The 15,912-nt window shown below is 42.5% G+C and overlaps 1 protein-coding gene across 1 annotated transcript; it reads right to left on the minus strand.

Moving 5' to 3' along the window:
• Nucleotides 1-391: 391 nt before the first annotated feature.
• Nucleotides 392-11,932, minus strand: LOC111969925 (inter-alpha-trypsin inhibitor heavy chain H3). The gene is made up of 22 exons (XM_023996318.3): nucleotides 11,748-11,932; nucleotides 10,300-10,323; nucleotides 9,725-9,879; nucleotides 9,457-9,561; nucleotides 8,967-9,129; nucleotides 8,758-8,868; nucleotides 8,511-8,639; nucleotides 8,295-8,411; nucleotides 7,985-8,153; nucleotides 7,640-7,765; nucleotides 7,315-7,496; nucleotides 6,918-7,103; nucleotides 6,584-6,723; nucleotides 6,143-6,303; nucleotides 5,956-5,982; nucleotides 5,648-5,713; nucleotides 5,287-5,400; nucleotides 4,920-5,121; nucleotides 3,655-3,709; nucleotides 1,125-1,164; nucleotides 892-1,003; nucleotides 392-809 (listed from the first exon to the last, which is right to left on the minus strand). The coding sequence occupies exons 1-22, from the start codon at nucleotides 11,847-11,849 to the stop codon at nucleotides 671-673; spliced, it is 2,625 nt and encodes an 874-aa protein (XP_023852086.2). The 5' UTR covers nucleotides 11,850-11,932; the 3' UTR covers nucleotides 392-670.
• Between the last annotated feature and the right edge of the window lie 3,980 nt (nucleotides 11,933-15,912).

Raw genomic sequence — 15,912 nt, forward strand, 5'->3', positions numbered from 1 at the left:
CACACGCACACACACACACACCCCCTTCAAGGGGCCTGTCACTATCCTTGTGTCCCACTGAATCAAAGGTGTGGTTTCTAAATGATTGTAGAGGACCTACTGTATTAAAACAGAAACACTCTGTCTGGTTTATTAGCTCAGTCACTCTTCAAGCCTTTTAACAGAGACGCCTTATGTGATGCTGTTGGGAAGTGACCTCATATCCGGATGAAGTAACTGGCATGAGCTACGCCTAGTTAAACTGGGCAGTGCAAGAAACACACACATAACCAGGCTGAGGTCAGGTCTGACCGACGCCCCTACGTCAAGCACACAGGGGCGTTGATTTTTAATCACTCTGTATATCTTTCTCTCTCCGTGGCCATTCAACATGGGAAAAAATACACACAAGTTAGGTGGAAGTGGGTCCATTTATTTCAACAGGTTTTGCTCATCACTATCTATATCAATATATATTAAAAAATMGAATCTTCGACCGCCACTTGTGTCCCCTTTCTTGCCACTTGTCTTTTAATTAAACGTACTCCAGTCAGATTTTATCTAACGTTACCCATAATTACTCTCATGTCATGATGGTATATCTTTAGCACATACAGGGTGTTGAATCCATGTGAAATGTGTGACTAATGTATTGTACAGTTTGAGGAGGTTGACTGCTAGTGTACCAGACTCAGACAGTCTTGAAGAGTCCAGACATGATGTAGTCTGTGTGGTTTCCATCGATGAGTCCGTTACCGTTGCTATGGATGAACCAGCAGGGGATGTTCTCTCCATTCTTCACATCCCAGCGGAAGTCCCTCTGCCAGCCCCTGTGAAAACACAGCAAGGAGGAGAGACAATGATGAGAAAAGTGTGTGTATGTACTGCATGTGTGTGTGTGTAGACATCTACCTAGTCACTGTAAGCTCCTGTCCCTTCACTAGCATGGTGGCATCTGGTTTCTCTGGCACCTCTCCTGGACGCATGTCTTTCACTTCAAACTGCACGCCATGGTAAAACTGACCTGCATGGGGACAATACATTTTAATTGATCAGCTAAACAGACAATTGTCCAATATAATGCAGAGTAAACCTCCAGCAACTTCATCTGGCCCTGCCAATGACAGATTGCGCCCTGGTGGTACCTAGCAGGCCGTGGACGATGAGGGAGAGGAGGTGGCTGTCCTACCTAGAAGGCTATAGATGAGTAAGAAAAGTAAATTAAACAATGTGGCTGAACAGATACCGTTCATAAAGTCAGATGTTGTGACTGTTTCTCTGCTGATGGTACAGTGGGTACATAGATATGCAGCTCACTGATTCTCTAGCCCCTAACACCACAACACTCAAGTGATTCCGTCTATTCTGCCTAACCCCAACATATGTATTTACCCACGTTGTCCGTCAACATTCCTATCTTTTAACATTAAGTCTATTTTCATTTTGTTTGGCTTGTTTTCTGCCTTTCATCATTCTGGAATTCAAGCTCCCTGATTCTGATAAACCATGAGGCCCCAACTCTGTCTCTCTCCTGCTCTGTTATTTGTCTCTCGCTCTCCGTCTCTCTCCGCACCCAACTGGGCCAGATGTCATTTCATGTCATCCTAGTTTCTGATTTACTTTGGTTGAGCTGTCAACTAACGTGAATTCAATGTGAAATAACAAAAACATTTTAACCATGTCATTGGATTTATGTTAAATAAGTTGAGTAAAGAAAATACAGAATTCCGCTTACTGATGGACTTTTTGTAAACCCAATCAGTTTCCACATTGATTCAAGTCATTACATTGCCATTCTATAAATGAATGTGGAAACAATGTTGATTCACCAGTTTTTTCCCCAATGGGTCTGTATTACTTTTCCTTTTTATTTAACCTTAATTTCACCAGGTAGGCCAGTTGCGAAATAAATTCTCATTTACAACTGTGACTGGCCAAGATACAGCAAAGCGTGGCGGACAAGAACAACAACACAGAGTTACACAGATAGATAAACTAAAGCTACAGTCAATAACACAATAGAAAGAAAAAAAGTCTATATACAGTGTGTGCAAATGCATAGGAGGTAGGCAATAAGCTAGGCATAGTAGTCAAGTAATTACAATTCGCAATTAACTGTATTGTATGTTGTTCCAGATTGATGAGTGAGCAGATATGGTGGTGTAAGTAGGGATATCTGTGTGCATAAGACGAAAGTCAATAAAAAACAATATGGGGATCTGAGATAAGTAGATTGGGTGGCGTAATTGAACAGATGGCTATGTACAGCTGCACGCGAGTCGGTTAAGCTGCAGATAGCTTATGTTTAAAGTTGTCGAGGAAAATGTAGCTAGATGAGATGGAATTGTGATTTAACACAGGGTATAGGTGAGGACACAAGACTTTGTCATGAGGAAACAACAAACAAATAAGATAACAGAGAGGTGGAAAATATGATACAGCATGTTATCAGAGATGTTAATGGTTTCCAACTGAGGATAAGGTTAGACTTGAGAATATCTCCCTGATCCCTTGGCTTCGATTCCCGTGGCCGTTCATGACTCCAAGTAGCTCTCTCTGAGGTCAAAGCAGGTACATCTTTTTCACCTCCCAGCCTGAACGAGACACCAAATACCGACCGCCACTCACCAATAAAAGTAGCGTACATTAAAATACACACTATCTACACAGCACATTATCAATAACATTAGTCTACACCACCACATACATTACATACATACCACACTAGTCTACACAGCACTCACATACAGCACATTAATATAACATTAGTCACAACAGCAGCACTAGCATTACAATACAAATACTCACAGCTAGTTACACAGCACCACATAAGCACATTACAGTAAACAATTAGTCTACACAGGCCCACAATACATTACAATACCATAACAACATAGTGCCTACACAGCACCACATACAGTAAAAATACTAATACCACACTAGTCTACAACAGCACCACATACAATACCACCTAGTATAACAACAGCACCAGCATACATTATGAATACATACAACACTAGTCTAGCACGCACCACATACATTACATATACATACCACACTAGTCTACATCAGCACAGCATACATTACCAATATACATACGACACTAGTAGTACACTAGCGACGACATCATTATAAATACACACTAGTCTACACAGCACACACACAGTACAATAACAAAATAGTGCTAAATATGCAACCACAATCACTGCGCAGCTCTTTCAGTATGCTTTTCTGGTGTGCTGTGTTACAACTGGTTTTGTTAAATCATCTACTGTCTCCCATTACAAAACAACCGCTGATCTACTCTGGATCATCTAACACGCCTCTACAATCTGCAGATGTCAAATGGCCTTCAGCCCCGTTGTCGCTGGGGTTCTGTGAGAGACCAGACTGAGAGGCTGGAAGTGTTTTGTCTCCTGTAGGACCTGATAAGCAGTGGGCACCAGGCCGTGTGGGGTGTTGTCCAGCACGGTCAGGTGTTCCAAACACTGCCACGGCAGACCAGACAGGCCGGGCAGGCGACAGCAGCAATGACGCGTTGTCATGGCAAACACTAACACCCAAAGGGCCTGCATACTGAGTTCCCCATCGTATGCAACAAAGAGTGCTCAGTCCCGGCGATCACGCATCCAGCGGCAACAGCAATGGTGAAAAATTCTAAAAGGACAAAGGTACGCCTGTGGCGGGGGGTGTGGTTTGAGAGGGTGATGAGGAGTAGGTGCAGGCAGGCCTGAGGATTGAGGAGGTAGAGGCCGGACAGGGGAATTAAGAAGACACGAGTGACATGAACTAGTTCTCTATGAGATATTAACATATTATGGCATTTCACTGCAGTTTTAAGATAGGATGCTATGTGCTTCATTTATTGTAATGTTGAATTCATACTAGGTGAAAAAGTATATCTACTGTATTTTATGTCCCAATCAGACTGCTTAAATGAGCATCAGGGTCAAGTTAATATGTTTTTGTTGGTACACAACTAAAATCTAGGAGCACTCGAAAGATATATGATTTTTTATTTGCTTGAGGATATAAACTAGTGTTTCCCAATCTACACTCTGGTCCCAGACAGTAATGCCTTCCAATGGTTGATGCCATGTTGATTCAGTCACTGATGTTTAAAAATCAAGAGTATTATTTAAGGTCTTTTGAAGTCAAATATGTTTTTAAGAAGTGGGTGTGGTTGTGGTCAGTGGTTGATTTAGTATCTCACCAGGCCAAGTTGCCCAATCACTGGCAGTGAGAGGCATTACAGTATGGGATAACGACATAGAGGTAGATAAGTGGATCTCTTTGTAGTGCTTAATAGGCTGTGACAGAAAGGCGCGCAATTGAAGCTGCCTTGTCCTTTTATTTTATTTTATTTTTCATGATTGGCTGATCGCTCTAATGGACCCGGTTGGAATGACTCAATGGGTCACGCAGGAGAGATCAGCCAATGAAGTTGGAAGTCCCACCCAGTTTGGATTTCATTAAAATGGTGGAAGCCCTCAATGGGCGCTATAATGCTATAGCGTTTTGGCACAGGTACAACTCCAATTGACTCAAAGTATGTCAATTAGCCTATCAGAAGCTTCTAAAGCCATGACATRATTTTCTGGAATTTTCCAAGCTGTTTAAAGYCACAGTCAACTTAGTGTATGTAAACTTATGACCCACTGGAATTGTGATACTGTGAATTATAAGTGAAATAATCTGTCTGTAAACAATTGTTGGAAAAATMACTTGTGTCATGCACAAAGTAMATGTCCTAACAGACTTGCCAAAACTACAGTTGTTAACAAGAAATTTGTGGAGTGGTTGAAAAACGAGTTTTAATGACTCCAACCTAAGTGTATGTTATCTTCCGACTTCAACTGTACGTATCTAGCTTTAGTTATTAGTTATAGGAGTAACATGGAAGCCAGAACGGCAAAACCAGAATGGGTAAGGGTGCTTACTTAGCTCCCTTAAGAGAGGTGGTGTCTGACCAGAAGAGCTTGGCCTGCTTGCCATCCTGGGACACAGTGATGTCATGTGTGGTCACCTCCAGTCTCACCCCCAGCCCCTGGTGAACGATGCCAAAGCGACCGAAGTAGGTGTTCACTTTGCCATCAGGGGCCACTTTCTTATCCCCAATGGTCTGGCCATTGACCAAAATACCTGCAAGGCAGCATGGGATTGAGGCAAGCTGTTGGTATAATATAGATTTGATATGTGTTATTTATTTTATAAAACAAGTGTCATGTTTTGYTTTCATGCCTTCAAAGACGCATTACTGTCAAAGGTTGGACAATTTCAAATAATGTCTACTTTCTCCATATTCACCTGCCAGCTGGTCTCTCACTAGGTTGAAGATGGTACCAGGCTTGTCGTCTATGTTGAAGCAGAGAGCATCCTCCTGCTCTGGCAACTCAATCATGAAATGAGGGTCTCCATCCACTGCAGAGCCATCAACAGATTGTTCCAGTTTTTACATTTGATTTGGTTGAGGCTAAGCCCATCCAAACTTTGGATCACTATATTATAGTTCGTGCGTGACAGCATGGTGGGCATTGAAAATACTAAATATAAATATAACATTTCTGTAGTCGGTGAAGCAACCCATTTTTGGGACAGTTTCACCACATAGAACATCCTGAAGTAACCCATGTCTGATAGGAGGGTCACTGAATGAAGGGGGACTCACCAAAGTTTGTAGGTGAGATCCTGCTGTGCGTCCAGGCGTTGCTCATCAGCAAGCCTGCATAAGTACCTGAAAATCACGCCAAGATGTCAGKTGGCAAATAAAGTTTTCCACATTCYAAGTGGTAAAATGCATTTGATAGATTTACCCTGAATATAACAGGGTGTATATTACCATGCAATATCCTCAGTGTCTAACCACAAATCATTTGGTGTCAGCTTTCCATGTCCTAAATCCAGGTGATCCACTATAATTACATAGAAAGCCATAGTTGAAGGATCCAGTCATGTCCATTCATGGCAGGTGCTTACCAACTCTCTGGGCTTTCTGCCTTTCATCTGTCAAACAGTAGCAGGAGAAAACAGTCAGACACACACATTTGACAATCGATGCAAGGATTTCCATAACCACTGAGATAAACATGTCAGATAAGACACGCCAGATCTACTAGTGTCTCCCCCTGCCCCTGCCTCTCTCCCAACCCACTGGGTCARATACCCTCGGTCAGCTTGTTGGCGATGAGGGGGCCCTCTGGCCCCTCGTCAGTCTCAGGCTTGGTGACCACCATGGAGGTAAGGGGGGTGACGAAGCTGTACTGCAGGGACATCTCCAGAGCCTGGGCAGTGGCATTCCCCTTCTCCTCCGCAGTACCAGTCTCTCTGACAATAGAAACATAGGACGAATGGTGTTATTGCATTAGGTTTGGATTAGAGGTTAGGTTCGGTTTAACTTGGGTTAGGTTTGGTTTAACTTACACCGCAGGGCAGAAAAGAATGGAATATTTACAAACTGAGTTCCTTTAATATACCCAGCTCCATTCATTAGATCCCAAAGCTAAGCTCTCATCCACCAGTGAGTTTTAGGCATTTGGATAATGCTAAGAKACCATTCAGTTCATTCACCAGACATCAGTAATAGCAGTTAGCTGATCACACAGACCTCTTGCTTAACAGTTCTTGGATGGTGAGGTAGGCCCAAAGACGCTCAGTGAAGTCCCCAAATATATACTCCTGCTCAGGGTACAGTATGTCCCACTCCTGGGCACTGGCCTGGCCTTTGACAATAAAGTCCTCCTCAAACTAAAAAGAGAGTGAGGGAGTGAGAYAGAAGAGAAAGAGGTGTTAGACACAGAGAAGGAGTGAGAGAGAAGCATTAGTTGGGTTGAGCATTGTACAATACTTGAGTCGCAATGCCCTTCAGGTGCAAAGAAAGATCCATCTTTCTAAGCTCAGTATCCGGGTGGTGTGTTGTGTTGTGCCTGTCTGCTCCTCACCCCCTGTGCAAACACCTCCACCAGGAAGTTATCCAGGCTATAGTCAGTGAGRCGGCCAGCTACCACAATCTCTGAGCCGTTGAACAGCTGCTTGTAGTGACTGGTGGTCAGAGAGTTCACCAGGTTGTCAGGGTAACGTAGGTCCACCTCGGAGAGGAGGGGGCTGGCTACTTCKTCATAGAAACCCTGGGACACAAATGCACACATCACCAAGTCATTTGTCTATTGTAATTTTTGACAGTACATTATCAATAATGCCAAAAKGTAGGATCGATATAAGACCTCGACCTACATAGTTTCGTCTATCCTGTGACGCTCCCCATAAGTGATATGGTCAAACCAGAAAGACACAGAAAAGTGACTATTGTGAGATTTCAGACAGAGCCCTGGTCCACACCTGAAGCTGGACGGTGGCATCAGAGCCCTCGTAGATCCTCCGGGCCAGTCCCTGGTTCTGTCTAGACATCACATCCAGAAAGGAGTAGTCCACGTCATCCCCAAAGCCCAGACAGAACAGAGACATGTTCCCACCCATAGCAAGAAGGACATTCTCCTGAATCCGTGGTACAGAAGACTCTCCTGTACACAAACACACGTGGCATGTACCATGACCTTACTGGCTGAATCTGATATAGAGCAATAAATCAGATGGCTACTTCAATGTTAAAATGGCAGTCCCAAACAAATAAGTAAGATCAGAAGGGAAGGAAACCTGTACGCACCTGAGTTGGGCATTCCATCTGTCATTAAGATAACAATAGACACACTCCTCTCCGGGACCTTCTTGTCTCGTATGCCTTTCATTATCATGTCCACAGCTTTCATCACAGCATCATTTATATTAGTGGCTAAAAGGAGAACACCCAAAATCAATCCAGYTGTTATCAAAAATAAATATTTGATAGACAGAATTTTGTAACATAAATGCACCTCACTCAGTTTTATCAGACTGCTTGCCCAAGTGTTGTACTGCCATAATTTTACTACTAAAGTCCTAATGACAGAAACATKATTAATGATCCATCTCTGTATGTCACCCTGTTCACATGAAACACATAATGGCTCACATCCCAAATCAGTTATTCCTTGGATAAATTTTTGGGCTTCAGACACATTTTCCTTGGTGGCCTTGGTAAGAGATTCCTTCCATGTTGAGATGCTAGKGTCAAATAGGACAATGCCGAAGTAGTCGTCCTCAGCCAGGTCATTCAGGATGGTCAGCATAGCTTCCTTTGTCTATGAGGGATCAAAGGCTCTCAGGTCAATCTGAACATGAACTACAATTACAGCACCAAGTGATATGTTTCCTGTATCCTTCTCTCTTTCATCTTCTCTGATCTTTCTTTCATTCGCTCAGACACACTGTTTCTCTCTTACCTGCTTCATTTTGATTCCGCTCATTGACCCACTCCTATCGATCACAAACACCACATTTTTTGGAACTCGGGGTAAGTCCGGAGGCGCAAAGAAGTGCACAAAGTACCCATTCACMATCTGAAAAATACATACAATGAATATCATTATGACATGAACACCCTGAATTGATGGAATTGACCCCAATARCGATTCTATATTATATTCAACACAGCTGACCTGGATGTCACCGATGGTCTCAGCTCGGTTCACGTCATATTTGATGAAGAAATCCCCGTCAATCAGGGTGCCTTCACAACCCYGGCACTTCCTCTGCTGGTCCAGTGTTGGGCAGAATGAGATGTGTGCCTGAGTGAGGGAGGGCAATACAATTAAACACAAAACAACACAGCAAAATAGTATTCATCTCTTTCGGAGGATATGTTCCARATGCAGTTGTTTCATAGAACAGAACCGCATCATATACCTTTTTGTCGGTGACTGTTTTCTCCACCAGGGGGAGAAGCTCGTTGGAGATGAAGGTTCCATAGGCCTCCAGGAAAGCAATGCCCTGGGGTTCATAGATATCTGCCACAATCTGTCACAGAGACATGAACAGGACTGATGAGACACAGAACTGAGGAGTCAAAATGATGACAAGATGTTTTGGGGTATAGGGTGTAAACATCTACAGACCTCAAAGTGCTGGACCAGCTGCTTGGGTTTGACTCGGGTCATGATCTCGTATTGGCCCAGTTTACGCTGAAGCAACTCCTCATGGGTCAAAATGAAGGTGACGTTACTATTGGCCGCGATGTTCACAGACACAGTGAACTTCTCCATCTTCCTCCCTGATGCCCTAGAGTACACAAACACAGGCCCAGTAGGAGGACAATCACATTTTAAACAAAACACTCTCACACAGGCCCAGTAGGAGGACCATCACATTTTAAACAAAACACTCTCACACAGGCCCAGTAGGAGGACAATCACATTTTAAACCAAACACTCTCACACAGGCCCAGTAGGAGGACAATCACATTTTAAACCAAACACTCTCACACAGGCCCAGTAGGAGGACAATCACAATTTAAACAAAACACAGGCTGTGATAAAAGAGAATAGGAGTGCTTGGTGTAATGGAAACATCATGTTTGTCCCCTCCTCATTGCCCTGGTCCACTCACTTGACCAGTCCTGCGGTCTGCCCTGTGGAAACAGCTTTCTGATACTGCTTCTTGGCTTTCTCCTTCGCCTTCACCTCACCCGTGTACGTCTGACCCTCTATCTCCCTGAGATGCAAAAACACAGTCATTCAAACAAACAGAAACACATATGCACTCACACGCAGATATACACACATACAAACACAGCACAGAGTAACAGTCCTATGGATTGGTGTTATCATTTCTAGACATAACGTGGCTTCTACACATGCTGTGGGTGCTGACTGACATGCTGAAGTTGGTGATGAAGGCGGTCTTGGGCAGATCCACCTCGAAGAACATTTCCTGAGAGGAGTTGGCCTTGTTCAGAGCACTGGAGGTTATGACCGTGTGAGCAAAACGAGAAGCAACCTTACAGTCCACCTTTACACTGTACACCTCCACCTGAGAGAGTAAGAGAGAACATAAGAGAGAGAGAGAGGAAGAGAGAGAGATAGAGAGAGAGGATGAGAGACAGGGAGAGAGTGAAAGAAAGAAGAAAGAAACAGAAGGGTTTTGAAATGTTTGCTTGTGTGAGTAATGACTGTCTAATGTGCCTATAAAACGTTCACATACTTTCTCAAAATGTATTTTCCTGTTACAGCTGAATAGTGTGAAGTAAGCTGCATTGACTACAAGATTACTGCCAAAACAAATGATTACCGCTGTACTCTTGTGAAAAACATTAACTCAGTGTTTCCAGTAAAAAGACTAGATGAGTCCATCTGGGTGAGCAAAGGCACGGATTTCTAGTGTTGAAGATAGTGGTGGCGGTGCATCATCATCATCCTCACAAATAGAACGTAAATATTGTGATTTCCTTACCTCCGCATTATCTGTACTTCTTTTCTGRAAAAAAAGAAGAACATTTAGACACAGTATTATAAAATGAGTTTTTTACAGAGTACACTGTACGACTTAGACATGTTTTACTTTTCAAGTGGCGGAAACTTCTAGGTGCCAATGATACTGCTGTATTTACTGAAATAGAGAGGAGGGTAACCGTGGCAAAGAGCGAAGGATTTCCTCAAATATTTACTCAACCACGTTCTCAAAGATCTGTTTTTGGMAAAAATACAAATAACAATATATTCATCAGGTATCATCAGATGCACCACTGGGTGTTCAAGTAGAAGTCTGACGGATTCTGCAACAGATTCCTGTTTTGGATTTGTGTCAGACAGTACAGTTTATGTCGATGCTGAGCTACCGTGATACKTTTAGTAGCCGTGTAGCACCATCAGAGCCCTGGGATACAAAGCACAAGGGAGAAGTTTGAATTTAGGGTCAGAATGTCAACGTAATTTAACATCTCACAGTCTAATTCATTGTAAAGCATATACATATTGGCATGAATATAAATCGATTAATGTACACAGACGCATGCACAGACACCCACACCCACATACACGAAAGTAGACCAGGTATGAATCAAAGTAGAGATGTGTTAACAGAAAAGTAGATACGGTACAGATACATATCAAGTAAATAGAGTAACAGAGAGAGTATTGCCGGAGGTGTGAGATGTAGTAACAGTAGCGATAGCAGAGGTAAGAGATGTATAACAGAGAGTATGCTGAGGGGAAAATGTAAAGAGAGTATACACAGTAGATTAATAGCCGGAGCGGATAGATGTAGACCAGTAGAGTATAGCAGGAGGTTGAGATAACAGAGGGGAGAGATGTATTAACAGTAGAGTATAGCAGGAGGTGTGAATGTAGTAACAGTAGAGTATAGCAGGAGGAGTGAATGTAGTAACAGTAGGTATAGCAGGAGGAGAGAGATGTAGTAACCAGTAGAGTATGCAGGTGGGAGAGATGTAGTAACATAGAGAATAGCAGGAGGGGGAGAATGATAAGTAACAGTAGAGTATAGCAGGAGGGGAGAGATGTAGTAACAGTAGAGTATAGCAGGAGGGGAGAGATGTAGTAACAGTAGAATACAGCAGGAGGGGTGAGATGTAACAGTAGAGTAAATACTACAGATGTTGGATCTTAATTTGAGCCATATTGCTACAGCAGGAAAATAATCCCGCAGAAACAGGAAATGTAAATTATTATGTGGATTGTAATTCATGGACATTTTTGTAGGAGTTGATTTTTCTTAAGGGAAAATCAAGTTTGACATTTCAAAGTGGAAATTGTAAACTTCCAAAGCCTTTTTAAACCTCACATTCAATACAAGTTTAACATGTCCTGCAGTGCAGTAAGTCCTCCTGCAACAGGGGGATCAAATTGAGAACCTGCATCTTTATAGTAACAATGGAGAGTCACCTGTGGTGTGGAGGCATCCTGTGAGATAACCAGAGCTCCATGCGACAGAGGCGGGAGAAAGACACATCCCAAGAYCAGCAGCACAGTCCACACTCCAGACATGACCAAACTGCAGCTGAACACTGACTTCACTGCTTAGAAAACTCAACTCTTTCCTACCGCCCAGCTCAAAGGAGAAGTGGCAGAGTGTGTGTGTTTGTCTGCTTTTATACTGGAGCAACGACCAGAAGACCTTACCTCAGCGTGGCAGGAGGCCCGAGGTGTGTGTAGGTCTGTGTTCTTGTATGCCTCTAGGGATGTATGTGAGCATGTTTACATATATTTGTTTGTCTATCTGTCCACATAGCCTACTCTCTCTACCTACAGTAGTAAAAAAAAAAGCAACTGAACATTTGAGGTTGCTTTTTATTCTGACTGCGTGGAATCTGGTAAGCACAAAAAGTAAATAAGTTAGTTTTTGTAAGAGCTGTTATGCAACAAGTATGGGCTTCATTCTATCGGTCAATATAACACCAGGCTACTTCAACCTCTGCTTGTCCATTGTTTGTTAGTTCTGTTGACAAACAAAGTTTCTGAGAAGGCTCTATCCTAACTGGTCAGTGGAGTGGCCTTTGACCAGAGTCGTTTTTGCCTCTCCACTCTGTGCATATTCCTTTGCATGCCAATGGCCTATTCCCAGAATACATTGCAATTCAGCAAAACTAAAATCAATACACACCGAAGTCCTGTATTCACCACCCATTCCTGTCCTTCTCTTTGGCTCACACATTGCTCCCACTGGTACAGTATTGTATGTGTGTTCCTGTTCTCACTCATTACCAGAGAAGTGTGTACATACAAGTACAGTAGGTATATGTTCCCTCACTGAGGGTTGATTGCAAAATGCTAAGAAAATGAGTAATTTTGCCGACTCATGGAGGGTAGAGCTGGAGAGAGAGATATATTTGGACACCATATCAAGGAGGGCTCTGTGTGCCCGATACTGAAGCTTCATTCAGACCAGAGGGGTAGACTAATAATCTTGCTAGATGTACTCAAGCTTTTCTGAATTGAGCAAGTTTCAGTTAGTTACACAATCCAGATCAGGCTTCATCCATGTTACGAAGGTAGARATTGATCGTGCACCCGCCACACTTGTAACTGTGTGTGCATGTCGCATATGGCTAGTCGAATGCCAAACTCTTCATTGAGACAATGTTGAAACTTAATTCCTGGGCGAGTCAGTGACCCATTTTTTTATTGATGCCGAAATCAAAATGAAAGAAAAGTCAACATGCAAATTCATCAGGCTTTGTTGTGAAATGGCCACATAGAAGTGCTGTCTTTCTTCGCATATTGTTAATTTGGTGCGCTTATCAATGCACAAATCCCTTTTTTCCCCCACTACTCAGTGGCGTGTACTCATGGGTGCRAAGAGAAACTAGTCTTCCGCAAAAYAAAATTMACCAAGAAAAAAATACAACATAAAATATATTTTGTCTCTCGGTGTTTCATCATTTSCCTTCAATTCGSAAGCATCCGAGCGAGCTAAACAGCAGCCATCTGTCTCTCTACGTGTAGGCCATCTATCTGATGCTGTCTGGTCCAAACGAGTGTGACGACCCTCCCACTCTGTCTTCCGAATTCTTTCTCTTTGCTCTTGTTTTCCTTATTAGGATGTCGGTGGGCGTAGCCGGGAGGGTCGTCAGCAAAATAGGGCACACCTGGGCCCGGTTGTGTCCTGGGATAAATACACCTTTTTCCTATTCATTGAGGAGACTCTCTCCCTGTAGACACACTGTTTTATTTTGGTTTGTTTGGGCATCTTTCAACACTCCTCACATCTATACACGCAACCACTCACTTACACACACCATTGTAAATTGTATATACAGTTGAAGTCGGAAGTTTACATACACAGGTTGGAGTCATTAAAACTCGTTTTTCAACCACTCCACAAATTTCTTGTTAACAAACTATAGTTTTGGCAAGTCGGTTAGGACATCTACTTTGTGCATGACAAGTAATTTTTCCAACAATTGTTTACAGACAGATTATTTCACTTATAATTCACAGTATCACAATTCCAGTGGGTCAMAAYTTTACATACACTAAGTTGACTGTGCCTTTAAACAGCTTGGAAAATTCCAGAAAATGATGTCATGGCTTTAGAAGCTTCTGATAGGCTAATTGACATACTTTGAGTCAATTGGAGGTGTACCTGTGGATTTATTTCAAGGCCTACCTTCAAACTCAGTGCCTCTATGCTTGACATCATGGGAAAATCAAAAGAAATCAGCCAAGAATTCAGAAAGAAAGTCTGGTTCATCCTTAGGAGCAATTTCCAAACGCCTGAAGGTACCACGTTCATCTGTACAAACAATAGTACGCAAGTATAAACCCCATGGGACCACGCAGCCGTCATACCGCTCAGGAAGGAGATGCATTCTGCCTCCTAGAGATGAACGTAGTTTGGTGCGAAAAGGGCAAATCAATCCCAGAACAACAGCAAAAGGACCTTGTGAAGATGCTGGAGGAAACATGTACAAAAGTATCTATATCCACAGTAAAACGAGTCCTATATCGACATGACCTGAAAGGCCGCTCAGCAAGGAAGAAGCCACAGCTCCAAAACCGCCATAAAAATGCCAGACTACGGTTTGCAACTGCACATGGGGACAAAGATCGTACTTTTTGGAGAAAGGTCCTCTGGTCTGATGAAACAAAAATATGGCCATAATGACCATCGTCATGTTTGGAGAAAAAAGGGGGATGCTTGCAAGCCGAAGAACACCATCCCAACCGTGAAGCACGGGTGTGGCAGCATCATGTTGTGAGGGTGCTTTGCTGCAGGAGGGACTGGTGCACTTCATAAAATAGATGTCATCATGAGGAAGGAAAATTATGTGGATATATTAAAGCAACATCTCAAGACATCAGTCAGGAAGTTAAAGCATGGTCGCAAATGGGCCTTCCAAATGGACAATGACCCCAAGCATACTTCCAAAGTTGTGGCAAAATGGCTTAAGGACAACATGGTCAAGGTATATTTTATTTGACTAGCYGCACCACTCGGTGGTTCTAAATCAATTGTTGTTTAGTGTCAAATAGTTATTTAAAGTCAAACATTAACTTGGCTGACCACTCTGTAGGTCATGTCTGTTACTGTACATGCAATATGCTTTGTGGACTTCACAGGACAGAGGTTGCTATCCGGTTTTGTGATAAAACAAAGGTGTGGTTTTATCCTGTTACCGTCTTCTTGTCTCTGCCTTTAGGCCTATATATCACGGTCGCAAAGCATATGAATTAACAGGTTATAGAGCAAACAATGCAATTATCACAACACAGTTGTAATATGACTATCGATAAAATTGTAATATGGCTATCGATAAAATTGTAATATGGTTATCGATAAAATTGTAATAAGTCATACAAAAGTTTCAAATGCATCCTGTCATTACTAATTACTTTGTGTGATATTGCATTTCAATACTATAATTTTTCAACTCACATTTGATTAATAAAATATTTAAAATCAGTCATCTGCCCCAAATATGTTTCAGGAGAATGAAGGGATGATGGTGCACTCTTTACGGCAATTGCTAGAGGGAACCTAATTTGATTGGTCCTTAACTTAGGCTGCTCCGGGGCAGGTTAGTTCTGAAGGATTCGTTGCCATATACATTTAGCAGGTTGGCATGTCATGAAGCTTGTGCTGGAGGCAGCTCTGCAGAGTGGTRACTAGCTGGCACAGCCACAGTCATAAAACCTGATTTTAAACCTCACACACACACAGCTAACCTTAATGCCTAACCATACATTTTTATGATAGCCAATTTTGACTTTGCAGCTAGCCCATCTAGCAGAAATAATTTAGTTCTGCCTCCAGTGTAAGATTCATTACAATAAACGTCAACCTMTKGAAATTTGCCTGGCTTAAAGGTGAGTCACTTTCGTGTCAAAAGATCCCGAGTTGAACTCAGAGCTGACCAAAGTTAGCTCACTAACTACTCTGTCTAGATTCAAGCCAGATCCGGCCCGTATGTTTGACACCCCTACTTTTACATGACTTTGTCCACGTGTTTAAGACGCTAATCTTGTAGTAACAACATTGTAGTGTAGTAATGCTGTGACATTGCAATATTTTTTAACACTCCAAACAATGGGATACAGAACCAATAAG

This window comes from Salvelinus sp. IW2-2015, linkage group LG11 (assembly GCF_002910315.2).
Source record: "Salvelinus sp. IW2-2015 linkage group LG11, ASM291031v2, whole genome shotgun sequence".
NCBI classification, from domain to species: Eukaryota; Metazoa; Chordata; class Actinopteri; order Salmoniformes; family Salmonidae; genus Salvelinus; species Salvelinus sp. IW2-2015.